Source organism: Meriones unguiculatus, chromosome 20 (assembly GCF_030254825.1).
Source record: "Meriones unguiculatus strain TT.TT164.6M chromosome 20, Bangor_MerUng_6.1, whole genome shotgun sequence".
Classification (NCBI taxonomy): Eukaryota; Metazoa; Chordata; class Mammalia; order Rodentia; family Muridae; genus Meriones; species Meriones unguiculatus.
Window position 1 is genome coordinate 31,315,788 of NC_083367.1, and position 25,113 is coordinate 31,340,900.

At 40.8% G+C, this 25,113-nt stretch overlaps 1 protein-coding gene across 4 annotated transcripts in view; it reads right to left on the reverse strand.

Annotated features, from left to right (window-relative positions):
- Nkain2 (sodium/potassium transporting ATPase interacting 2) overlaps window positions 1-25,113 on the reverse strand; it is a 1,138,750-nt gene that overhangs the window by 16,170 nt on the left and 1,097,467 nt on the right. For all 4 annotated transcript variants that reach the window (XR_009587866.1, XR_009587867.1, XR_009587865.1 and 1 more), the window contains one exon: window positions 11,716-11,776. Coding sequence is in view for 1 of the 4 variants with exons in the window: in XM_060373153.1 (XP_060229136.1) it covers window positions 11,716-11,776 (61 nt within the window). In the remaining 3 variants the exon portion in view is untranslated. The remainder of the gene's footprint in view (window positions 1-11,715; window positions 11,777-25,113) is intronic.

A 25,113-nucleotide genomic window follows, 5' to 3' on the forward strand; every position in this document is an offset into this window, starting at 1 on the left:
GAATAGTTGTGGCTTTCTGTTTTTGTTCACAGGTGCAGCAAAAAGTAGCTTCTTTGATGAAGGAGGACAGCTACACTTATCTTTGGGCATACAAATAAATATTCAGAATGCAGTTACGGATTAAGCTGGTTTAGGAAGGTGGCATTCTTCCAGGAGGTCCTCTAGGATCTACAACCTTACCATGCATGTGCAGTTGCTAGGTTACATGAATTCCTTCCTATTAAGTAGGTTTTGAATCAACATAGATGGCTCTTACTGTCCCCAAGATTAAGTACTATTGACACCTTTGGGGATATCTAAAAGATTTTAGCTTTGAAGGATTGAGAGTATCAGTTATCTATCCTGTGTGATACGTTAAATTTAAGAACACACAGTGGATGGGTGTTGGATCCCATCTTTATTTTTAAAAGTAAAATACATATTCAAGGTGAGTGGTTGGGATGAACCTTTAAACACACATTTCCTGATGAACTTAGAACGATTCAGGCCAGTTAATGGATGTAGGAAAAGCTCAAAGAAGCAAACCTGTAGCTGAATTTACTGGAGTTTTATATGGGATGATATCAATGCGGATGTCATCAGCAGAAGCATCAGGGTGCAGAGGCGGGTCTATGGAACTCTTTAATGCCTCTTTGATTAAAGCTGCGGTTTTATGATAAGTAACAAATAGCTTGTGTGACACACTGCAGCAAGATTTATTAAAAAGCAACTGTAGAGAAAAGAGTCTTTGTGTTTTGAATAATTTTGGAAATCACATTGTTTCTTATCAAGAAGGACTAGGGGTGTCTAGTCCTAGAGACCATCCTATTTTACTAATGGCCTGTGATTCTGTGGCAAGGGAATAGGAAAAAGTGGGCAAGAACAGAGACCGTGAGGGCCAAGCATCTTGGATTGTGTAGGAGGTCAAAGGGTGTAAGATGGAACGCTCTTACCCATCCTTTTCAGATTTGGGCAGGGCTTCAAGGATAGAGTAGGACAGGGAGGAGGACCAAAGAGTCAACACTTGACAGCATTGACTTCGTTGTGCTTGAATACTTGCTTTAGAGAGCCTGGAAAGATGAGAACGGTCCGAGTGACACACCACTGTCAGAAGGGAGAAACGCTGTTTTGTAGCAGCTGGCCATCAGCCAGGTGTGCTGAGTCCGCATTCCCAGACAGGGCTAGCAACTCTCCTTTATGATGGAAGAGTGCCGGCGGTTAGACCTGGAGCACTGTCACCTGCTCAGGCATGGATGTTGCTAATCCAAGCCTGAGGAAAGTGAAGGTGAGGACTGGCATCCAGCATGCTTGGAAGAGCAATGCTGCCCTGGCCCTCCCTGGAGGCAGAGGGTGAGAAGGAAGGTGAAAAGCCATCTGGGCAGCAAAGCTCCAGAACGAGAGGGAGGGAACTTTTCTCCAGGACAGAGACAGGAGAGGCAGGAGAAAGAGGAGAGGCTCAGAAAGGTGGCCTCAAGTGACACCCCCTCCCTCAATGATGAAGGTGCTCTCACTACAGCCTGCTGAGTGAAAGAAATGGAGCAGTGAGGGAGAGGTGGGGGCTCATGAGGCGCCTGGGTAAGAGAAAGCGAGGAAACCAAGGTGTCAGGAAACGATGAGTCCCGTTATTTTTCGATACTCTCTGTGAATGTGGAGAAGCACAGAGGCTACGACGACGTGACTGACCCACCGTCATGGGCTTGGTTGCCATTTGGATTGACTGGATCCCTGAGACTTTGTTTCGTTCACCCTTGTTAGAATTGCTTTCAATTATATATGACATGCCTTTTAGAAAGGGATTGAAGGGAGCAGTTATTGCAAGTAACAGATGAGTTAGTTAGACATGATTTGGCATATCTTCTCAGCTGACACCCAGGATATATTTAGAACGCACAACCCGCTTAAGTGCAGCAGTTTTAATTAGGATGGTGGGCGCATTAATGCATGTATATTTAGAGAAATAAAATGTAAATATGCATGCTATAATCACCCATTAGAGAAATATTCCTTGCCCTGTGCCTCGTAATGTTTGTGTAATTATATTATCTTGCGAGGTCTAGCAAGGAAAATCACAGAACTCCTGAGCCTACACTGATCATCTTATTAGGATAGCCATTGCAGTTTCAGGAAGCAGATCAGCCAGGGTTACCCCAACATTCTTACTGATGTGTGGGCACACTGAAAGGTAGTTTAACTATTCCAGGCTAATTGAAAACATGCAAAATTATTGACATATGTATTATGGTAGAGCTTTGGCCAACGTAGACCTGAAACTTAGCTAATGTTTAAAACTTTGCTCTGTTAAAAAGACAGGCCTTTTTTAAAAATTCAGTTGTATTCAATTGTATGCTCCTGTGGTTTATCTTTCTAATTTCAGCTAGAGTATCACTTCCACAGGGACTAATGTTCCTGTCTTCTAAAGTACATGAGATTCTCTTGGACCATATTACATGGTACTTCAGCTTTCCTTGTCTGAGTACTCCCCATGTCTTAGTATCATTTTCCTTTCTCCTGGGAATTGTACACTGAACTGTAGGCATCATGAAGGTAGAGTTGGTGTCTTTTTTTTTTTTCTTCACCCTGGCATCTTGCACAGACTGGCGGTTTAATCTGGAGTACTGTAGTGAAATGATGAGGAAATTGTGCCTAGAACCAGGGATGCCAGTTCCCTTGATTATTCTACTTCTAGCAAGACAACTCCAGTGTCTTTTTCCTTTACTGTAAAGTTAGGGAACTAAATTATGGGATTACTAATAGTTCTATGATTCTGCATAATTCCATATTTCTGTGATTGATTTGCACACCAATGGTAGCAATGGAAACATTAAAGGAGTAAATCTATAATTTAGTTATTTCTAGCTGTATATTACTATGCACTGATGTTATTAAACAAATTTATTGGAAGAAGAGCTCATCTTGACCTCTCTCTTTCACACACACACTCTCTCTCTCCAAATTCAAGGAAATAAGCAAACATGGGTTGAAAATACTAGAAAAAAAAAAAGATAATATCTATCCTGAACATGTGAAGACATTTCTTTGAAATCAATATTTCCTAAAAATACAATGTAATCACTATTTATATGGCACTTACACTGTGGTAGAAAAATAATGATGATTCAAAATATGCTAGAATTATGTGTAGGCCATTTGCAAATACCATATCATATTACATAAGAGATTTGAGCATCTGCAGATCCACGGAGGATCCTGCAGCCGATTGCCTCTGGATCCAGAAGGATGATCGATCACAGCATCTGGAGCCTGAGGCGTGACAATTCCCAACAGGAAAACAGTAATGGACAATGCAGGGCCCAGAGGCTGGCAGGATAGGTGGGTTTGAGCCCACTGTAGTACTCTTCCTACTCATTTTAACTCAGGGATGTTGGAGTATAGATGTGTACCTGTGCCATCCCATAGTAGTCCTACTCCTGGGAATACTTTCAACATCAACTTCATTAGTTACAGAGGCAGCAATCCATATCCAATTTCCTTTTTGTGTCAGGACTGTTCATGTATAGACTAGACTCCTTTGTTAGAAACATTTATAATTAATCCTATAAACAAACAAACCAATGAAAGCAAATTTCATGCTGTCTACCCCAGCCAACCTTGTCAGTTTGGGACTAGGTTGCCACCTAATATACATATACATACATACATATATATATATATATATATATATATATATATATATGAATTGAAATTCCTACTACAGACCTAATTTCTAACTGATAATAGACATGGATTCCCAGAAGTGCTCTAAGCCTCCTGATAGTAATGTCCTAATTTCCTTTCCTGGTAAACGTTTTAAATAAGATTTTTGCACCAAAGGAAATTAACCTTTAAATTAATCGTAATTATAAAATGCCATCACTGATTTCGGTCTTCAGCCTAATTACTTTCCATTATTTAAACGCAGTGTACCTCCCGTGAGCTTCAGGTTTGTTTCTCTTTCACTCCGGACCACCAGTACCAACCTCTTGTAGTGGAGACCACCTGGAGCATCCCCTGCTACCGAGGTCTTCCTCAAATGTCACTGGGGATCCAGGGCGTACCTCCACGCTCACCGACAAAGCACTCTTTCACCACCCACATGCCAGGTGGCTCTGTTCTGCTGTTTTCACTCCCAGCATCTGTCAGTGCATCCTCAGAGATGCAGGTATCTCGGTCCTTCTGGCAAGAGGGAGATTCCTAAGCTCATCCGCCTGTTTGTCTTGCACAAAGCTCAACGGGATGTCTTGGAGTGGCCACCAGCCAACATCATTCATCAAAAAACTAGGTGTCAAGACCATTCCAGCATGTGTCTGGTATAGAGGGCTTCCTTCCCCCCACAGCCCCTCCCTCCGAGCTAGACCTTTGTCTTGCTGTCATTTGTTCTCTGGTTTTGAGATCAGGGTATCCAAGCAACTTTATTTTATGAACCTGTATACAAAATCTTTGTGCTCAAAGGACTATTTTTCTGCAACTTGCCTGCTCCTTTTCCCTGAGCTATTATTTATGTATAGTAGCAAGCATAGACATTTACTGCAGGTAGACTAGGGTCCACATTATTGGGAGGGGCAAAATGATTGAGTGGAATAGTTTTTTCTTTTTCAAATTATTTTTGTTAATGCCACTACTCTTCTTTTTGCATTCATATGCTCTGACATTCTTTTCTTCTGAGGCTGATTAAAACAATTGCCCTAGTCTTTGTCTCTACTAGTTAATATAAGTTCCTGGTGCCAAAATTATTTTCTGCAGGAAATTCTTCCTTTGTATGCCTAGGATAAAAATCTTCTCTGCTTATCTGAATGCTGTTGCCTCTATATTGATTCTTTAGAAGCCAAGGCTTCACAGAAAATGAATCATTTCTTTCCCCTCATATTTTTGACTCCGAAAGATTAGATTTACATAAAGACGAATATGGCGTGGGTGCCTGTGTGTGTTTGTATGAATAAGAAGCCAGTTAGCATAAAGGAGTAGATAAGATGAGAAAAGGGAGGAAAAAAAAGAAATGATTGTTGAAGAATCAGCTTCCACTTTTTATTTGAAATTCTAAATTCAGAAATAGAGCTGGTGTCTCTTAAGCAGCCACAGGAGGGAGCAATGCAAGGGCCAGAGACGAGATAGGTGGTAGCTAATTTTGCAGGCAATGTGAAGAGGCACACATTACTGCTAGAGACCACGGCTGTCGGTGAAAGGGCCTCTCATATGACCCACAAGTGGCAGAGTCCATTTATCTGTTCCACGCATTGATCACACACTCAGACTTCAGTTGATTCTACGTAGTTGAAACACGGAGTATAACAAAGCACCTTTTCGAAGCGCAGGGGCAGGTTTGCCGTATGTGAAAATAAAAGGCTAAGGAGATGTCACATTTCTGTGCTGTCTTTCATATATCTATGAAATGTTTGTGGAAAGCCAATTGGTTAACTCCTTATTTCTCAAAAAAGCCTGAGTATTTTCTCCAGGTTGGGAAAGGTGTGTGTGTGTGTGTGTGTGTGTGTGTGTGTGTGTGTGTATTCCGGGTAGCAGGATACAGTGGGGAATGAGACAAGTCTGGCTCCTGTCAGTTTCTCCAACACTCTTTTACTCACAGAGTCAGCTTTAATGTACTAGATTATGAACTTTCAGTGACTTAATCTTTAGAGGCTTATAAAATTTGTGTTGAAACAAAACAGTAGGCATCATTTTTCTTATTGTTTAAGCTTAAGGACATCATCACTTTAAGTGGTGTTGGTGTACACCTTTAATTCCAGCACTTGGAAGGCAGGGGTTTGATGCTAGCCTGGGCTGCCCAGAGAAACCCTGTTTCAAAGCTCACTCCCCTACCCAGCAAGAAAATAAATCTTAGGCGGAATGAATAGATCTTAAGCACACCACAAAGTTTCTGCGCTTTGGGGGAGTAGACAGGGAAGATGACATCTTTCTTTGTGATCACACTATGACTCTGCAGAGCACAGCTACGTGTTAATGGCATTCAACGTCTGGACTGTTAGCGTTTAGTAATATGTGATATTGCTCAGAGAGAAGAAAAAAATGGTGAGTTTTGACCTGATTGGAATTTGGCAAATAAAGACAAGCTATTTCACTTGGTAATCTTTAAATTCCTAAGATTGTTATTGTTATAAAGAGATGACCAAATGATAATATATAGACTATGTGTCTTTCGTTTGACTCTGTAAATAATACAGACTATAACTTCACCTGCCCACCAGCCACACAATCTGCTGTGCTTTTCACTGAACTTTCTGTTACCACTTCTGGATTATGTCTGAGGGGTGACTTAAAATAACAAGAAACCTCAGAATACCAAACACAGGATTTAGTATGATCTGAGCACCCACATTTGAAGCTTGGTGAGTGACTAGAAGGAAGGAAGGGTCAGAAGGAGAAAAAAAAAGACAGAAGGGAGTACAGTTGAGAGAAGAAAGGACAGAAAGAAAATCAAAATGGTATGCCAAAACGTTAACTGAAGATCAGGACTCGTTATAGGTTCGTTTTGATTTTCTCTCCTCTTACTGCTTTGTTTGTGGATATTTTTGTGCTTTCTGTAGCAAACCTTTAGTCATTTACCAGCAAGATTAAGTGTTATGTTTTCAGGGCAGAATATATCTCCATGTCCCTCCCTTGCATAATAAGTGACTAAGCTTAAGGAGTTGTATTTGAGCCTGATGGTTCTGGTTAAATGGATACATGCTCAAAGCATATAGAATGCAGTTTGATACATAGTGTAGGCCAGCAAGCTTTAGAAGGAAAATCAAACAAAAATAAGAGAAACATATTATCCTGAAAGCAGTGAATAATTTCCTCTGGTTTTCTTTCTAAAAGAAAGATTCCATAAATCGATGGCAACTTTTGTCCCTAGGCCCCTTGACTTCAGAGACTTCAGGACAGGTTTTTATTCGTTTGAGTTTAGTTGGTGGGCATGTCTATGTGTCTAACTCCACATTTAAATAGCTAGAATTCATTTTCCGGTATTGCTTTCAGAATAAGTCCCCTAGGCTATGACATTCCACATCTTTTTTTCCAGGGCAATTTCCCTATTGAATAACATTTGGAAATACAATGCATCTCTATTAGATCAGGTGGTGGCTACAGTTATCCCTCAGGGATTCCAGGACTTTCCTGTGGATACAAAAAACTCACAATGCCCAGATACCCTAGCTAAAATGACAGAGTTTATATATAACCATACTCGGTACATCTCTTGATCACTTCAAACACCCAATGCAGTGCTCTGTGCAACAAACAATTGCTATATAAGATACTATTATGTTATATAATATGAAGAATATAAATAGTACGCTATTTGAGAACTTTGACAAGAACAAAAAGGCTGTATGTACTTTGTACAAATGCGCTCTTCCCCGTCCCAAATATTTTCTATCTGCCATTTGAATCCACAATTAAAGAAACTCACAGAGATGGAAAATGTACTTAGAAAAAGGTACTTAAAATGGATGAAATGCATTTAATGCAAGAGACCAATGTTTAGTTGTACTTTGTTTTAATGAAAATACATTAAAAAAAGAAACAGTAATGAAAATTGAGAGGTCATATGTTGAAGGACTTTTTTGTTGTTGTTGTTCTGTCATAGACTAGTGATATTTTCTGTAAAGACCTTTTAATAGCAGGTAACGAGTAAAGATAAATCCTTAGCTCTGTCACTGAAGTGGACAGCTGATTGCTGTTAGCAGAGGGAGGTCTGGGGGAGAGAAAAGGGCATTGTATATGGTGAAAGGCATGAAGATGGGGAATTTCTTTTACGGAAGATTGTAAACAACGACAAATGCAAGCGGATGAAGGAGACTTGGAGGCATAAGGCTCAGCAGACAGGAGAGGGCCGCTGAAAAGAGCACGGTGAGGATGCCCACCCTCCCAGCGGAAGTCTGCTCTTCTAAGGCAGGGCAAATATATGCAAGTGTGCCTGAGCTCAAATGGCTGCCGGGTTTAAGGTAAAGCTGTTGAGACGGGGTCCAGGCTTTGCTTTTAGCTTTTCCTAGGCGTGGAACTTTTCATCTGAAAGCAGATGACGTCACATTGGAGGTGCCGACTGGGTTTCCTGCCTGATGGTAGGGAGCATGCTGCCCACGTGGGCAGTATTACCACCCTGGAGCTCTGATCTGAGGCCAGCTCTGCTCTGCCCCCTAAAAATGTACATTCAGGAAACATATTGTGTGTGCTTGATTGGTGTCCCCCTCGTTCATTTCATAAACAGAGAACTTGAATTTGAGACAGGGCCTTTAAAGAGCTAATTAAAGTTACATGCGGCCATCAGGACAGGGTTGCAGTCCAACTGGACTGAAATGATTAACACAACAGGAAAGAGATGGAGAAAAGGCCACGAAACGATGTTGAAAAGGTACCATATACAAGGCAAGGAGAGGTCTCAGGACAATCCACAGGTTAACACCTTGATCTTGGAGGTTCAGCCCCCAGAACCGGGGGGACAATAAGTCCCTGTTGTTTAAGCTGTCAGTGCTGTGGTGTGTTATCAGGGCAGGCATACCAATCCATAGGAAACGGAAGCACACCCTCATCAGGCTACCTGGTGTCATGTTCTAGTGTGCACAGCAGGTGGCAGCGCTGTACTGTGAGTTTGGGCAGTCAGCGCATTTGCCAGGCTGTGGCTCTGGTTTAGACTACGGGGTCAAGCCCAGAGAAGTCCAGGTTTTAGCTTTTTCACTGCGAAGATACGTTCATTAGTGTCTCTGTTGTAAGGCTAGCTGTGTGCCTCAGTAGGTACAGAGCTCTTGCCTAGCATGCATAAGGCCCCGAGCTTGACTCAAAACATTGCAGAAACAGGGCCCTGTGGCACACCTGTAATCCCAGCACTTGGGAGGAGGAGCCAGGAAGATCAGAAGTTTAAAGTCATCCTTGGCTACATAGCAAGTGTGAGGCTAGCCTGGAATGTTTGCTCCCCCTCTGCCTCTCTCTCTCCCTCCTGCTCTCTTTTTTTCCTTCCTAACCCATCCCCGTGTTACACAGTCCCGTACCGTCTATTTCTGTAATGATTTCTTACTATTTCCTGGAGTCTGGTTCCTGTCCTTGCTCATGGTTCCTTGGCAGCTGATGCGTCTTCCCTCTGACCTTTTCTGGGTGCGCTCATGTCTGTGAGCACTGAGTATAGAGCTGTTCAACTTCAGACCAGCCTCGAGCCTACAGTACTCACTCGATAGTCATAGCCCCCTGCTTCTCTCTACAGCGTTCTCACCACAAGTTACAGAACGGGAACTGTCCTCTCAGGGTGGAGACATCACGACCTCGGCAAGCAGACACAGCGGCAGCCGCACAAACATCAAACCTCTCTTAATTCAAGGCCTGCTACCAGAGAACACTTTTTGTTTTCGTTGTCTTTCATAAAAATTAGGGGTCTAAATAATTTTCTTTACAATTTCCCAAAGTTTGACAAAAATCTGAACCCCTCTTTCCATACATAAGATTATTAGAAGTCAGATTTCTGGGCAGTGTCTTCAGATAAGCACTCGGTAAGAGGATGAGGCAATGGTGAGGCGTGAGAAATACCAGCCAACAGTTTGCTCTGTAAACATTCCTAACTGTTGCTGGGAAATGGTCACAAATAAACTTAATTAGAAGTCACCAAAGGTCATTGTATGCAAGTAGCCCTGATGAAGATCTGTATTCTGTCCACTGGGCCTGTGGGCCTCTAAGCTCAGTGCCAGTGGCTTAGGGAAGACAGAGAAATAGCTCAAATTTTCAGACCATCATTATGTCGGAGACTTCTGAGGTTCTTGGGTTTACATAATATTGATAAAACTTTTATTTAAGACAGAATTCTCTATGACACATTTCTCTACAATTTGTATTCTCTGACATAGTAAGAATTTTTATGAAAAAGTTCTGTATACCAATATATGGGCCTTGTATTATTTATACTTTAGTTTTCATAAATTGAAGTTTTAACATCCATAAAATACCACTATCGGTTCTTAAGTATCCTGGGCTCTTTATAAAACAACTTAGCATATTAGATAGCTTTAAACCAGGGCTTTATCGATGACTGTGAACATGGGTTCCACAAGGACACTACTTTTTAAAAATTGCATGTATTTAATTTACTTGTGTGTGGAGGTCAGAGAACTTTGTGCGGTTTATTCTCTCCTTCAAAGCCTGTGGGGCTTGGAAATCAAACTTGGGTGATCATGCTTTCTCTTGTGAGCTATCTGTTGGCCTGGGAACATCTCTCTCTCTCTCTCTCTCTCTCTCTCTCTCTCTCTCTCTCTCTCCCCCCCCTCAATGTGTATGGGTGTTTTGTCTTTTGTCTACATACCACACCCATGCAGTGCTGGATGAGGTCAGGAGAGGGAGTCAAATCCTTTAGAACTAGAGTCTCAGAAAGTTGTCAGCAGCAGTGTGGGTGCCAGGAATCAAATCCAGGTTCTGTGACAGCAGCATGCTCTCTTAGTCACTGAGCCGTCTTGTTAGCTCATAGGTACACTACCTTTAAGAACAACCAGTCAACCTGCATCTGCATACCATGCCTCAGGGGTTACTCACTGTGGTTCCATCACTGATGCTTTTTGTCTCAAGACTGCCCTCTTTACCCCCCACCCCTGTGGGACAGTTTAGTACATGCTGTACTCTCCCCAGAGAACTGTGGGTTTAGAAGAGAACTGTTTCTCTCTTTGATCTGTCAGCTCTGCTTACCTAGTGCTATGCAAACGAAACTCAATTAGGGAAAAGTGAACATCCTTCTTTATTAGACCATTTTCAGGGATGTCAGTGTATAAATAAGCACTCTGACTTTCCAGGGTCAAATTTCCTTGCCTTTATCCTTGTAAAATGAGCATGAGCATTTTGCAACATGTTATTCTGTAAAGATGCTGAATACACAGCCTGTTTGGTCCATACATAGAGACATCTATGTATCCTTTAATCTGCCCTAATTTCTGAATAATGCTTCTGTGAATGCTTACTGGATGTCATCTCTTACATCTCAAACAACCCAGGTAGTTATTGTGTCCCCACTCTACTTTCTTTAAGGGGTGCTGCTATGTACTCCTTCACTTATAACAAACATCTCAGAATATCATATCGTATCATATCATATCATATCATATCATATCATATCATATCATATATCACATTATATCATGTCATTTCTTAACATACTACATCATATTGTGCCACACCATGTCATTTCATATTGTATCATATCAGATCATGCCATATCACATCATATTTTATTATGTCATGCCACAGAATGTCATGTCAGATCATGCCATACTATCTTATGCCATGGCATCTCAGATCATGTTATCCGGATCATTGTCATATCCATTGATTTCCATTAGAAATTCACTTGTTGGCAGAGTTTTAAGAACTATTGCAAATTATTGGTTGTTGAGATTTGTAGTCCTTGATGGAACTGCTTCATTAGCAACACACAATAACTGAACTGTAACAAAGGAAAAGATTCACCTTAACTACGTTTAAGATTCACTTCTGTCTCTAATTTCCCATCTGTATTCTTTACTAGAAATTGTTCTAGGAACAGATTTTTGAAACACCTTTCAATGAAAGGGGAAAGCATGTTTTCAAAACGAGAGCTTCTCTGTTTCTTTAATATGCTGATTCTTTTGTGAAGACTAGCTTAGCCTGATGGGCACTGAAGGCTTATTTCCTATTCTTCTGGGGTGTGGAGCGGCATTGTCTCTGAGACAGGGGGGCTGGGGAGCCAGCACTACAGAAGCTTTGAACTTGAAAGACACAGAGTAGAGCTTTAATACTTACAGCTGTCCTCTTCTTCAGTTATACATTTCACAACATAACAGGCGTAGATGAAGCCCGCCAGCTGAAACAAAACGGACAAGCTTTAGACATCACACAAAGGCGAAAGCGTCTGACTTCCCTGGGGGAACAGCATTTCAAAGACAGCAGTTAGATTCCTATTTGGGCTTCCAACATGGTTCATCACTGGATCGTGACTCCTTTGTGGATGTTTACTCCAGTGGTATATATTTGCCTTCTCAAGAAATACATTGCTTCCTTTCTTCTCTGATGTTTGTGTATAAGCTTTGCTAATTGCTAAGGAAATATAAAACAACTATTTCAGGTGCAAAGACAGGAAAAGAACCGTGGACATTCATGAATGGAATCGACACTTACTTTTTTGGTTTTATTTTGCTTTTTTTTTTGAGACAGGGTTTCTCTGTGTAGCTCTGGCTGTTCTGGAACTTGCTCTGTAGACCAGGCTGGCTTCAATCTCAGAGCTCCACCTGTCTCTGTCTCCTGAGTGCTGGCTGGCATATGCCACCACCACCAGGCTTCAACATTTATATTTATACCAGACTTTTCTTCAAGTCAGGGCCTATGCTTCTAAAAGTGAATTTTCCTCTCTTTAGTTTAATCTGAGTCACAGCACCAGATGATAATGGAATGAGCTGATGGCAAGACAAAGTTATACATAAATAAATGCAGGTTTATTGGAAGTGGCAGAGGAGGGCGAAGGGAGAGAGAGAAGGGAAAAGTGTGAGCAGAGAGGGGAGAAGAGGAGGGGCGACACAGAAAGAGGGAGAGAGCAAGAGAGAGAGAGAGAGAGAGGGAACCGAAATGTCTGGATTATATAGTGAAGGACCTCTGGGAGAAGGAAAGCCCCACTCCTGGGCTAGGGAATTCAGGGTAGTGGGTAGGGTGTGCCAGCCATGCCCCACAACAGGGACCTAGGGATAGTGGAAACCAAACATTCTCGACTTTTGAAAAGTGCTGTGAAAAGATTCTAGGTGGTTTCACTATGTGTTGCATGGGCCTTTGCAAGTAAGAGAAAGTCTTGTTAAAACATGTAGAGGAATCAGGGCATTCTGATATGTTACTGAGGAGCAAATGAGATGGGCACCTGTGAGTAACAAAGATTGTGAGAATGCTCTGACCTTGGGTTTGCCCCTGCCATACCAACTTTTCTGAAGCCTCCTCAGAAAGGTTCCTGTGGTCACCAAAGTCCTTGCCCACTGAAACGCGAACTTATGAAGAACTTCAGTAAAGTTATTTGGCATCTAAGCCTCAAGATTGAATGGCATTGTAGTCTCTCTTATCAGTAATATTTAATTAAATTCTCAGCTCTGATAGGAGGCAATGATATAATTTACTGATAAGTGTCTTATAGCAGAAGCAATCCAAGTTTGATGAATTCTATGTTTTGTTATTGTACAAAACAATGAGTTTCGTTATGAGATTTTTCATACATATTAATCCTTGTACCCTGTTCTTTTATACACTCCCAATGCCCGCCATCGTCACTCTTCATTTCTCTTACTGTTTTCCTTTCTCCCTGCAAATAGTCTCCCTTATGATTTCTTCTCATATATATGTGGGTGCATATGTAATGTATATTACGTACAATATATAGGTATAATCCTATAATTATGTATGTAATTTTAGATTCTTTATGTAATAAGAGACAATATGGTATTTTATCTTCCTTTTTTATGTCCCTTTCCACTTCATTGTAAACTTTTCCTTCTCCTCTCACTATGTCCTTTCTACTTTCAAGTCCTATGTGTGTTCATGCTTGTTCATGTAAACATATATAGAGATTTTGCATATAACAGAAAATATGCAGTGGCTTTTTATAAACTTAATTATCTCAGCTCTACCTACTTTTCTGTGAATGACAGGATTTCATTTTTTTATTGCTGAATACAATCATATGTATATATATATATATATATATATATATATATCATATTTTCTTGATCCGTTCATCTATGAATGGACATCTAGACCGAATCCTTATCTTGCCCATTGTGAATAATGGAGCAATCAACACAGATGCACAAATGAAAGGTATGTTCTCAGGACACTGATCATGGTGACATTGTATCCAGGCATTGATCTAAGTGACTACAGACTCTGGTGAACAAAAACTGCTGAAAAGAAACTGATTCTGGCTGCGAAGAAAAATTCCTGCAAGGAGTCTGTGTCTGCAGAGACTGCATGAAGAGAATTTCAGTACTGTAGAGTGGTATGAATGTTGCAGGTCCAGACAATAATGACGTTACATTGGGCTAAGTTCTGGCTGTGCAAAACAACGATTCATAACCGCTCCACCCCCCCCCCCCGAATTGGAACTAACATGTTGTATCAACAGATAACATTTAGGAAGTATTGGCTCAGCAGTCAAGTATCTTCTGCCAATCCCAAACCTAAGGATGCCATTAGATAGCATCTTGAGTCTATAGGAAAGCTTCCCCTATCTTGATGTACGTGCTTCTCTGACGTACCCACCAGTGGATTTTAAAGTTGCTTTGATTTATGACTTTCTCTGTTCTGTAAAACCATAAAAATGTGGTGAAACTGCTTCCCTGTGGGAACACAGAATTTGGGGCAACCTAAATTTGTGCCTCCCAAGTCATGATCACTCTAAATGGCTCCATAATAAACTGTCTCCTATTGTTTTAAAGAGGACAGGGGCTGCTTCTGTCATGAACTCCGTTGCCTGCTCTTTGAACACTTGGTGAACCCTGGCGATGAGGCCTTCCTAGGCCACAGAGGAAGAGGATTCAGACAGTCCTGATGAGACTCTATAGCTAGGGGCAAATGGCAGAGGAGAACTTTCTGTTTCAGTGGCCTAGGGGGAGAAGACCGGGGGATGGGGGAGGGAGGAAGGGATTGGGAGGTCCTGAGGAAGGGGCTACAATCAGGATATACAATGAATAAATTGTAAAAAAATTAAAAATAGAGGATGGCTATAGTTTTTGTGTTGACAGTTATGGCACTACAATATGAGACCCAGAGAATGATTCGCTTTTCACTAAAGGGATCATTGGAGTAAAAAACCAATACCTGCATGGACTCATTGAGGCTAGGCTGTCTGATATTATTTCCTCATTGAATAATTGGTGAGTTCTTTCTGGGGCTCCCAACCTCCCTTGGTTTGGTCAGTGGTCCATTTTGTTTGTTCTGAGCTGGTTAAGAAGGATCCTATTGTTTGCATTGTCTTCCTCTGTGGCCTGGTAAGGCTGCCCTCCAACCCCTTCAGGGGGAGGTGATCAAAGAGCCAACCACTGAGTTCATGTCAGAGACAGTCCCTGTTTCCCTGTTCCCCTTACTAGGGAACCCACATGGACACTGAGCTGCCATGGGCTACATCTGTGCAGGGGTTCTAGGTTAACTCCATGAATGGTCCTTGGTTGGAGTATCAGTCTCAGAAAAGATCCCTGGGTCCAAATAGTTTGGTTCTGTTCCTCTACTTGTGGAGCTCCTGTTCCCTCCAGCTTTCTAACTCCCCCTTCTTTCATAAGATTCCCTGCACTCTGCCCAAAGTTTGGCTACGAGTCTCAGCATCTGCTTTAATACTATGCTGGGTAGAGTCTTTCAGAGGCCCTCTGTGGTAGGCTCCTGTCCTGTTCCCTGTTTTCTTTCTTTAGATGTCTATCCTATTTGCCTTTCTGAATGAGGACTGAGCATTTTACCCAGTGTTGGAAGGGCATGGAAAAAGAAGAGGAAGGTATGGTGGGATTGGGAGGGGCCGAGGGAGGGGGCTACAGTTAGGATACAAAGTGAATAAATGGTAGTAAAAAAATAAAAGTATTGTGAGCCAAAAAAAAAAAAAAAAAGAAGGATCCTACTTTGATGGATACCCTTTTCATATGCCTTCAAAGTATTTTGTTTAAACTGTAAACTGTTTTTTTTTTTTTTTCCTTTGCTTTGAAAACATATTGCATTGGTTTGGTATGTTTGCTTGTTTTCAGATCTCTAAAGACATTTTGGTCAGTGTTTTGTTTGCTTTTGCAACTTTGAAGGCCTTTTGGTTTTTGTGTTGTCTTGGTTTTCATTGTCTTTGACACATTTTGATTTATTATCCTTTAGACTTTATCTCCTGACACTCCTCCTCAAATTCACCATTCTGTGTTTTTCGGCTGTCATTCCTAAGAACTTGCCAAGCTTTTGATGTAGGAATCTTATGAGTATCTGATGATAAAGACTCCAAAGGAAGAAAACACTTGTTCCCTTCCACTGAAAAATGTGGAGGTGTCACAGGGAGCACCCCATGATGTTCAAAGACCTCACAGGGAAGCCCAACAAATATGCTTATGCTTGGGTCAGAAGGAACTTTATTGGCCTGCTTGGATGAGACATAGGAGGGACTGAGCACTCAGTGTTCTGAGTCCTACACATATACCCAAATGTGCAAGATGACCCTGAGACCCAATGGAAGAAGAAACATCGATCCCCATAGCAGCCTACGAAACTGACCCCATATTCCATAGTTAGCATGGACAGGCAACTTTTCAGGAGAAAAGGTAAACAAAGGTTTATTAAGTATGGGGAATAAGGTTTCCAAAAGGAGGGAATGTTTACAGATAAATCTCCACCAGGTACTCTAGCTGGCTTTATGTGTGATCACTAACTTGAAAGCATATGGGAAAATGGGGAGGTCTAAATATTTACTCTCTCCAAACTGATTTATTTTGTGTCTGTAACTAAGTACGAGGCAATGACGTTATTATAATTATTTTTCCTTAAAAAAGACAAATCACAAACAGGCAGCCTGCTTTAATTAAAATACAAAATATCTGTGAGCAAGTAGAAAAACCTGAACAAATTATCATGCATTACATATATGAAATGGTACAAGACATATGTGAAAATATTCTAATTAAATAAACTAGGGTTAGATTACTTCCTCCTTCCATGCCTCCTCCCTCTCAAATTCTTATCCTTTTATTCTTTAATTATTATTGTACACGTGTATAAGGAATACTTATGTAAATACAACCTGAAGAGTCTGTTTAGTGTTTCTTTTAAATGTATGTTTTTAGGCCGACCCCTTGCTTATCCAAAATTCATTAATATTAATAAAATAACAACAACAACAACAATTTGGCTTCGATGTCTAAACTTTGTTGTCAACTCAGTTTATTTGAGAAGGAGGAACCTCAGTTGCAGAACTGCCTCCTTCAGATTGGCTTGAGGGCAGGACTCTGGAGGGATTTTCTTGACTGATGATTGGTGCAGGAGGGTGTGCTGTGGGTGGTACCGTGCCGAGGGAGGTGGGGCTGGGACGCAGAAGAAAGGTAGCTCAATGAAAGCCAGGGGCAAACCAGTGAGCAGCATTCCTCCGTCATTTCCGCTTCAGTTCCTGCCTGAATCCTTGCCCCGACTTCCCTCAGTGATGGGTTGCTAACCTTGAAGTGTAAGTCAAATAAACCCGTTTTCTTCCCAAAGTGTTTTTGCTCAGGTTATTTATCACAGCAACAGACAGCAAACTAGACCACAACTATAAAAACTAACAATAAAAACAACAAACAAAAAAGTCACACAGCGACTTTGAGCATTTACACGGGATTATCTTAACCCTTTCTAAATCTTTTATGTGCCAAAAGCCACAGGAAGGCTCTATTCTCTTAGTGGTCTGTGTCATGAGAACATCGTCCTCGGGACTTGGGTTTGGCCCTGGCTTGTTGATGATCTGTGAAGTTGTATAAATCCCTTGGGTACTGTCTGTGACTCCACTTTTCCCTCCGCGTATGTTCGTTCTATGTGTGACTAAGTTTTACTGACTTATCAGTGGTTTATCTCTCATTTTCAGCTGTAAGTACTTGGTGAATCATTTGTAAGGCATTTTCTTTTCCTCAATCACAAACTTTCCTTTTGATTCTTACTTATCACTTCATTACTTTGAAATGAAAATCTAGGTAACAAGTATTGATAAATTCTGAGATCTTGGGCCAGTGGGTTTAAACTCATTAGAGCGTTGCTGCTAGATTCTCAGTTATTAAGTACCTTTTCTCTCAATGCAGCTAAGGACCTGCATCCTGCTTATCAGTGAGTTTATAATTGTATTCAGCTGCATTCTCTTACTACCAGGGGAGCTCCTTTGATACAAAAGTAAATCCTGTTGCGTTCCATTATAACAGCCCGCTGATTAAGAGTTTAGCTTTTAAATTGGTCACCTCTAACTACAAATGTAAATGTGCTTTTCCCAATTCATCAGATCCAGAAATTATGCTATCTTCCAATTTTCCTACACCCGTGTATTTCTAATTTAATTCTAACTTTCAAAAAGCAACTTATAAAATTTGCCAGCAGTAGAGAGTTTCAGGTTATTTCTGATAATCCCCAATGTTTCCAATGCTGTGCATCTCTTAAGTGCTGCCTAAGCCAGACCCTGGTTACTAACTGACTTTATGACTGGGCAGCGAGCACATTTGAATGGTACTATTCTACAACAGAGACAGCCAGCCACTGAGACAATCAGAAATGTTTTCGGACATTTCCATAAGTCTCCTTCAAAGGGCAATACTGCCTTTGCTTAGAGCTACTATTTTAGATACGGTCTCAGCCTGAAGGGATTTGCCATCTTGTAGAATTTGTAATTTCAAGTAGATTTCAGTAGGAAAGGCCAGTAGGAAGGGAGAAAGCTGTACAGATGACAGGTGGCACAGTTGATTTCCTGTGTTGGCTCATTAATCCCTGCAACCGCCCTTGGATCAACATTATATGTATTGTTGCAGAAAGTGAGTAATTCAAGTTGCTTCTCCGGAGAGAGATCCTCAATCAGGAAAGTGATGTGTGTGTGTTCAGGCACCATCCATAGTTTTATCCTTTTAGGAACTTCATACTAGAACAATACATATCAAAACTGTATAGACAGATCAGGGTCCAATCAGCAGGATTCCAGTGTGTGTCCAATTGCTCTTGTTATATATATGTAAGGGGCAGCCCTTGAAAAAGCATAAAATTCTTGGTAGAATCCAAATCCTCCCTGAGCTGATGTCCAGCCTCTTAGCTGCATCTCTACCACACCTGCTTAGAACTCAGTCCCCTAGAAAGGTGTTAAAAAAAGTTGTTTCCCCCTCTACTCTCTCTTAACTCATTTTCTCAGTGTGTCAACAGAGAGTGCTAATCCTGTACATTCTTCCCTCCTTACCCAACTCAGCTTTGCACCTAAAGTAACCAACTCATTCTTTAAGAATATATTAGCATATCAGTTCCTCTCAGGAATGGCAGGCCATCCCCAGAGTAGGTTGTAGGCTGGCCTGCTTGAGACAAATCTCAGAGACACTCTAAGGCTTTGAGAAAGAATACAGTGGAGAAAGCACAAGTGAGACAACATTGTCTAAGACGCACTCAGAAAAGAACCGGGAAGTAAGGATGATGTTTAGAGAGGAGGAAGGGGCACAGAGCAGAGGCATTCTGACCATTTGCAGAGATGCGATTGGGCATAATGTAGAGGATGGGAGCTCATGTTATTGATACAGATATGTTACTGTAATTAATATAAAGTGATTGTGGCTGTCGAGATAGCTCAGCAGAGGACTCTCTAGATTCCCAGCACCCACATGGTGGCTGACAACTGTGATTAACTATGGTTCCAATGGACTGGAACCCTTTTCCGGCCATCAAGGGCACTAGGTAGGTATGCCTGTGGCACACAGACATACATGAAAGCAAAACACCATACACATAAAATAAGAATAAATAAACCCCCCAAAAGAAATGCTTCTTACTTTGTTCGTTTTTACAATATGGATTGAATCATCATGGAATGTTTATGTGGTATTGTACCAGAAAAATGAATGGATACCCACTTCAGCGAAGACAAAGCATTTGAGTTGCTTGTTTTTGGCCTCTGAAGTATGGCTAAGTCTAAAGCATTTTATTTTTCACTCATCTTGTCATCTTCATATATTTACTATTGCTTGTTCACTTCTAAATCACCTGGTGAGGTGTTACCAATCATCTTGACATCATTACTGACAGAAAGGAAATGATATTTTTTTCTCTCTCCAGAACTAAATCAGATTAAACAGACTCAACTGTAATTGGATATCCTAGACAGTCGCTTAGAAGCTAATAGGTAAAAGGGAAGGGAAACCTTTGTTAGGTTGGTAGAAGCATTCAATTTTGATAATCTAACGTGCAACAACATCAGTGTTTAAAATATTATAGTTTGGACATTTGTTTCTAGAGTGATGGATTTGTCTGAACACCTTTTTTTTTTTAGCCCTTTTAACTGAGCAAATGTCAGAACCCTGACTTTAAGTGTGCAGTAACATGAGAGCTTAGGAGATAGAAAGAAAACAGAACTATATGGGATCTTGTTCTCCAAGGAGGGATACAATGCAAATTCATCCTCTCTGTCCCTTCCTAACTCTTTCCTTTCTTCCCTTCCTTATCTTTTTTTCCCATTCATTTTTTCTCTTGTTTTCTTGGTTTCATAAATACTAGATCTAGAGCTGAGCAGCTCAGGATCTAACAATCCTGAGCCTTTGGGGAAAGCCTGCCACCTCTAATCAAAGGACTAGAAAAGAGTCAGGGAATCAGGAAACAGTTTAATAAACCATTTCTTCTTCAACCAGTGCTACAGGAGAAAGAAAGAGAAACAACTGTATTCTCATTCCTTAGTAAAGAACAAAGAGCAGGGAGCAAAGACTTCCTCCATGGCCAGGCTATGGGGTCCAAGAAGCCAAACAAGGACTGTAGATCTTCATTTCTTTTAGGAATTAGAAAGACTTTCCTATTCTTCCACATGAGGGTTCATGAACCTAAACTGCTGGCCTCACTCCCCAGTAATTGCGCACTCTAGCTCTCCATATTGGCGTGGTGTCAGAGCAGACAGTGTGGAATCAGCACTGTTTACCAGTGTGCATGAGTAATAAGGACCATCCTTACCCTGTAGTGTCTGTGAGAGGCACCTAGGAGCAGCAGGTAGGTCCTCTGACATCAGCTGTGATGTCATCAGTGAGCGGCTACTGGGCAGAGGGCAGTTCACTGCCTCTCAGCCTTAATGAGCTGAGAGCTCTTCTTATCTCGAATCTTTATTGAGTCTAAATGAAGATCCTGGACTTCTAGCCCCACTTGACAGAAAGGACCCAGAACTCTCGCGCTCCCTGTCAAAATTTATGGGAGGAATTAACAAATGCAGAAGCCTTAATTAAAACATAGCCTCTCATCACATGATACCCTAAATGTCCATGTTTCAATTAAACTTCAATTAAAAAATACTCATCAAACCAAAGAGGATCTTAATATGAATAAAATAAGAATCAATTGAAGTGATTATTTGACAAGTATTTTAAATTAACAATAATTAAATACTCCAATAATTATTTACAAACAAATAAAATGAAACAAAAAAGAACAAAAAATCTAGGCAGTTCTCAGAAAATAATTAGAAATTATGAGGGTGAACCAAACTGGAAAAAATTATTTAAAATTTAGAAGTGAAAAATAATGCAGTTACTGAAATAGGAAAAATGTCTGCAGAACTGAGGGTCCCAAGGAAAAAAATCTTTAGGCTTGATGAGAGGAGGCAGAAATCAACATTATTTGGCAACAGAGAAGGAGAGGAACACTGTGAAGTGACTGTCAGGGCCCAAGGAGGAACCAAGGGACTGTTTGTGATTTTACAAAGTAAAGACGACTGTGGCATAGATACTACACAGAAGGAAAAAGGGGTGAAAATGTTCTCAGTTCAATTTACAAATTCCTCATGAACTTCCAAATTCAGCAAGTGGAGCAAATTCCAAACAGAATCCCTCAAAACAAATTCACAGAAGATACAGTCAAAGTCTGGAAAAACAAAGACGAAAACTCAAAGCCGGAAGGGCAACATTTATGTGACACCAACCTGGAAACATTGTTTCTTAAAAACCACAGTTGCAGTTACAGTCTAAGTCAACAACTGCACTCTGGAACATTTACTCCAGAAAGGAATAGACACCGAGACACCTAAACCATACCCTACTGTTTACAGCCCCTTTCCTCTCAAGAGCTGAAAGCGAGGCACAATCCCATGTCCTTCAGCGCACGGAGAATCGATATTGCGGACACCTGCCCCATAAAATACCTCTCAGCCACAGCATTAAAAGAATGATTGGTTTGTACAAGTTGAATGAATTTCCACAGAATTGTGCTTTTTGAAAAAAGCCAATTCCAAAATTTTAGATCATTTATATTAATTAATTTTTTTTAAAAATTTATGTTTAAGTGTGCATGGATGTGAAAGCAGTTGCTTTGCCTGCCCAGGCCAGAAGATGTCAGATCCCCTGAACTAGGGTTACAGGTGGTTCTGAGCCATCCTCCGTGGGTGCTGGGAGCTGAACTCTGCTTCTGTGCCTGAGCAGCAAAGTTCTCTTAGCCTATGAGCCATCTCTCAAGCTTCCCAAACTTTGCATTACTTAGTTCCACTTACGAAACCTACTTTGTTTGTTTGCCTGACTTGAGACACATAGTCTTCGTGTCTGGACTAGGCTGACCTAGAACGCTAGGTCTTCTGCTACCTGAGTGGTTGAACTTTGCCATGTATCACCACACCTAGACTGCACTGCTTGTAACCTGATAAAATCCCACAAATCTGGGACAAACTAGTGGTTGCTAGAGACAAAGAGGTAGGGCTTAGAGGGAAGTGCATATGACCATAAAAAGTAACACTCAAGGAAAATTTCATTGGTGGGATTCCTGCACCAATAGCCCATCCATAGGAACAGGAATATCCAAACAGCAATCTCTCTCTCTCTCTCTCTCTCTCTCTCTCTCTCTCTCTCTCTTTTTAAGAATATACAGAATTAGGCCTCACTGTGGCAATGTTTAAACAAGCTTTGTTTTCGTTGATGGTCCCTCTTTTTCTATCTCTTTTCCCTCCTGACGGAGTTAAGTTTTTGTTGCTATTATAAATATCTTGATAAAAATCACTTAGAGGAAATGAAAGAAGAACTTAAGCAATTAGCCACATCACACCCACAGTCAAGAGCAAAGAAAATAAACACATCTTTGCTTACTGGATTTCAGTAAGATTTTTTTTTCTCTCTTACATTATTCGGGAGCCTCTGCCTAAGGAATGGCACTGCCCACACTGTCTGGGTCTTCCTGTATTAATTAACATTAAGACAGTCTTCCCATAGACATGCTCGTAGGCTACCCTCAACGAGATAAGTTTTCACTTATAATTTCTCCTCCAAGGGGGGGTATTGTAATTCTATTTCAGGTAGAAGAAAATCTATTTAAAAAGATACTTTTTAAAAGTGATATTAGGTTATGTCAAGTTACTAGTTAAAACTAACCAGCACCATGCACCCCTTGTCAAATTGACTTACAGACACATCACCGTAAGGCTCAACTTTCCATTTCTTATCTCCAAACTCTCATGTTAATTTCATAATACAAAATACAGTCTAACTCTGCAAAGCTCCCTAAGTCTTCAAAAATTCCACAACTTCAAAAATCCAAGGTTCTGGGAAATTCAAAATCTCTTGACTGTGAGCTTCTATAAAATAAGAAAAGTACATGCTTGTGAATTCTTGTTCCAAAGGGGAAAAACTGGGGTATAAATACAATCACACCAAATGAAACTCAAATCCAGAAGTGGAAGTCAATGTCCAGCATCTGGGACTCACCCTTCTGGAGTTTAAAGGGCGCGGGTACCCTCACCTCCCTAGCTTTGCCATCTGCAGAACAACATGGACTTTCTTCTAGTCCACTGGTATTCCAACATCTGCCACTACCTTTGGTGGGCATCCCGATGGTCTTGTCAGCTCCAAAACCCTGGGATCTCAATTACAACCAAGGCCTCACCTCCACCATTGGCCACCCTGCAGGGATTCAGACCCTGCCACTAGGTTCCATGCCTCACCCTCTCAGCCTTGCAGTTTTCATGCTTTCAAAACCAGCACCACATGAAATATTCTCATTTTCTTTGTTTGTTTTGCAAGGCTGGGTTTCTGTACTTGCTTTACAAAATACAATGACCTACTTAATTTAGAGTCTTTAAGCCAGTATGGAACTCAACAAGACTTTCTGATACTGGTATAAGATGGAATCATTATTCAACCTTTTATTTTTGGCTGTGGGTAGGGATGTAGGGACGGCAGGTGCTCTTTTACTATGTGCAGTTATCTCATATTCTAAGTGAGTTCGTACCGTGTTTCAGTCAAATTAATCCCTTCTGTTCTGAAGTCATAGTTTACCTGCTCTGAGCCTATGATCTGTATATCAGCTATTTGAACAGAAAGGATATTATGCACTCACAGAGTACACTTTTATATTGTTGATGGTTTTTACCCTCTCTTAAAAAAAATGTATTCTGTTTACATAACCTGAGATTGCTTCAGCAAAGATTTCTAATGATTATATCAATGTTATTAATAAAGAGCCTTTAATGAGATATTTCATTGTGTGGGTTGGTATGTCATCTTGGCTGTCCATCAGATGAGTCTTATTTGACTGGCGGGACCATTATGTTGCAGATTTTCCTTCTATGAGTAACCCAGGTACTGTTATCAGCCTGCAATCATTTATGAAAGATTGCCTTAAGGGCTATTGTTAATGTTCACAGTCTCCTGGGTCTAAAAAGATTCTCCATCTATGAGAAACATATCTCAATAACAGCCTTTCGGCACTGTGCCGTATCATCAAAAACGGCTGTATTAAACACATAGGAAAAGAACAAATAAAGTAGACACTCCTGCAAACACGTCTCATCTTTAGGGGTAAGAAATGGAATGAACCAAATGCTAACGCTGCCTTAACTGCTCATCTCTATTATAACTTTTTCACCAAGAGCCTGGTTGATGTCTTCTTACCAGGAATGTACCCAATTTTGAACAGGTCTTATACGTGATTAGTAAAGTTAACAGAGCAGGAGATATTCAGTCAGGGTGAAGGATGGGTGATAAAATTCAAATGTCATCATAACTAAAACTTCTCTCAGAGTTGAAATATTAGATAAATTTAAAAAACCACAGTGGTTCAACCACACTATACACATGCCTTTTGGGAAGTGGTGAAAGAAAAGGCCAGCGTATTGCCAAATGAATACTTTTCCAAAGCTGGTCACTGAAAATAATCGGGGAGTGTGAAAGATCTACCAACAACCATACTACTGCAACAACAAAGCTAAGTTTACAGCCGAGTCTCTGATTTGCTTCTGATGAATGATTTGAGGAAGAGAGCGCCATTTAAAAATATCATGTGGAGTATAAATAATCAACAGTGTCGTCATTTCAGAGGGGACAAAATCAGCACATAATGATTTTCTGAGAGGTAAGTGGTACAGGTTGGCAAACTTTATCTCAGAGATAGTAGCAAACTTACAGCAAAGCTCCTGGGGCAAAAGTAAGGTGCTGACAAAAATTAAGTTAGCTCATGTTTGACATCCTCATTTTCATAGACAAGGCTAAAAGTGACCAG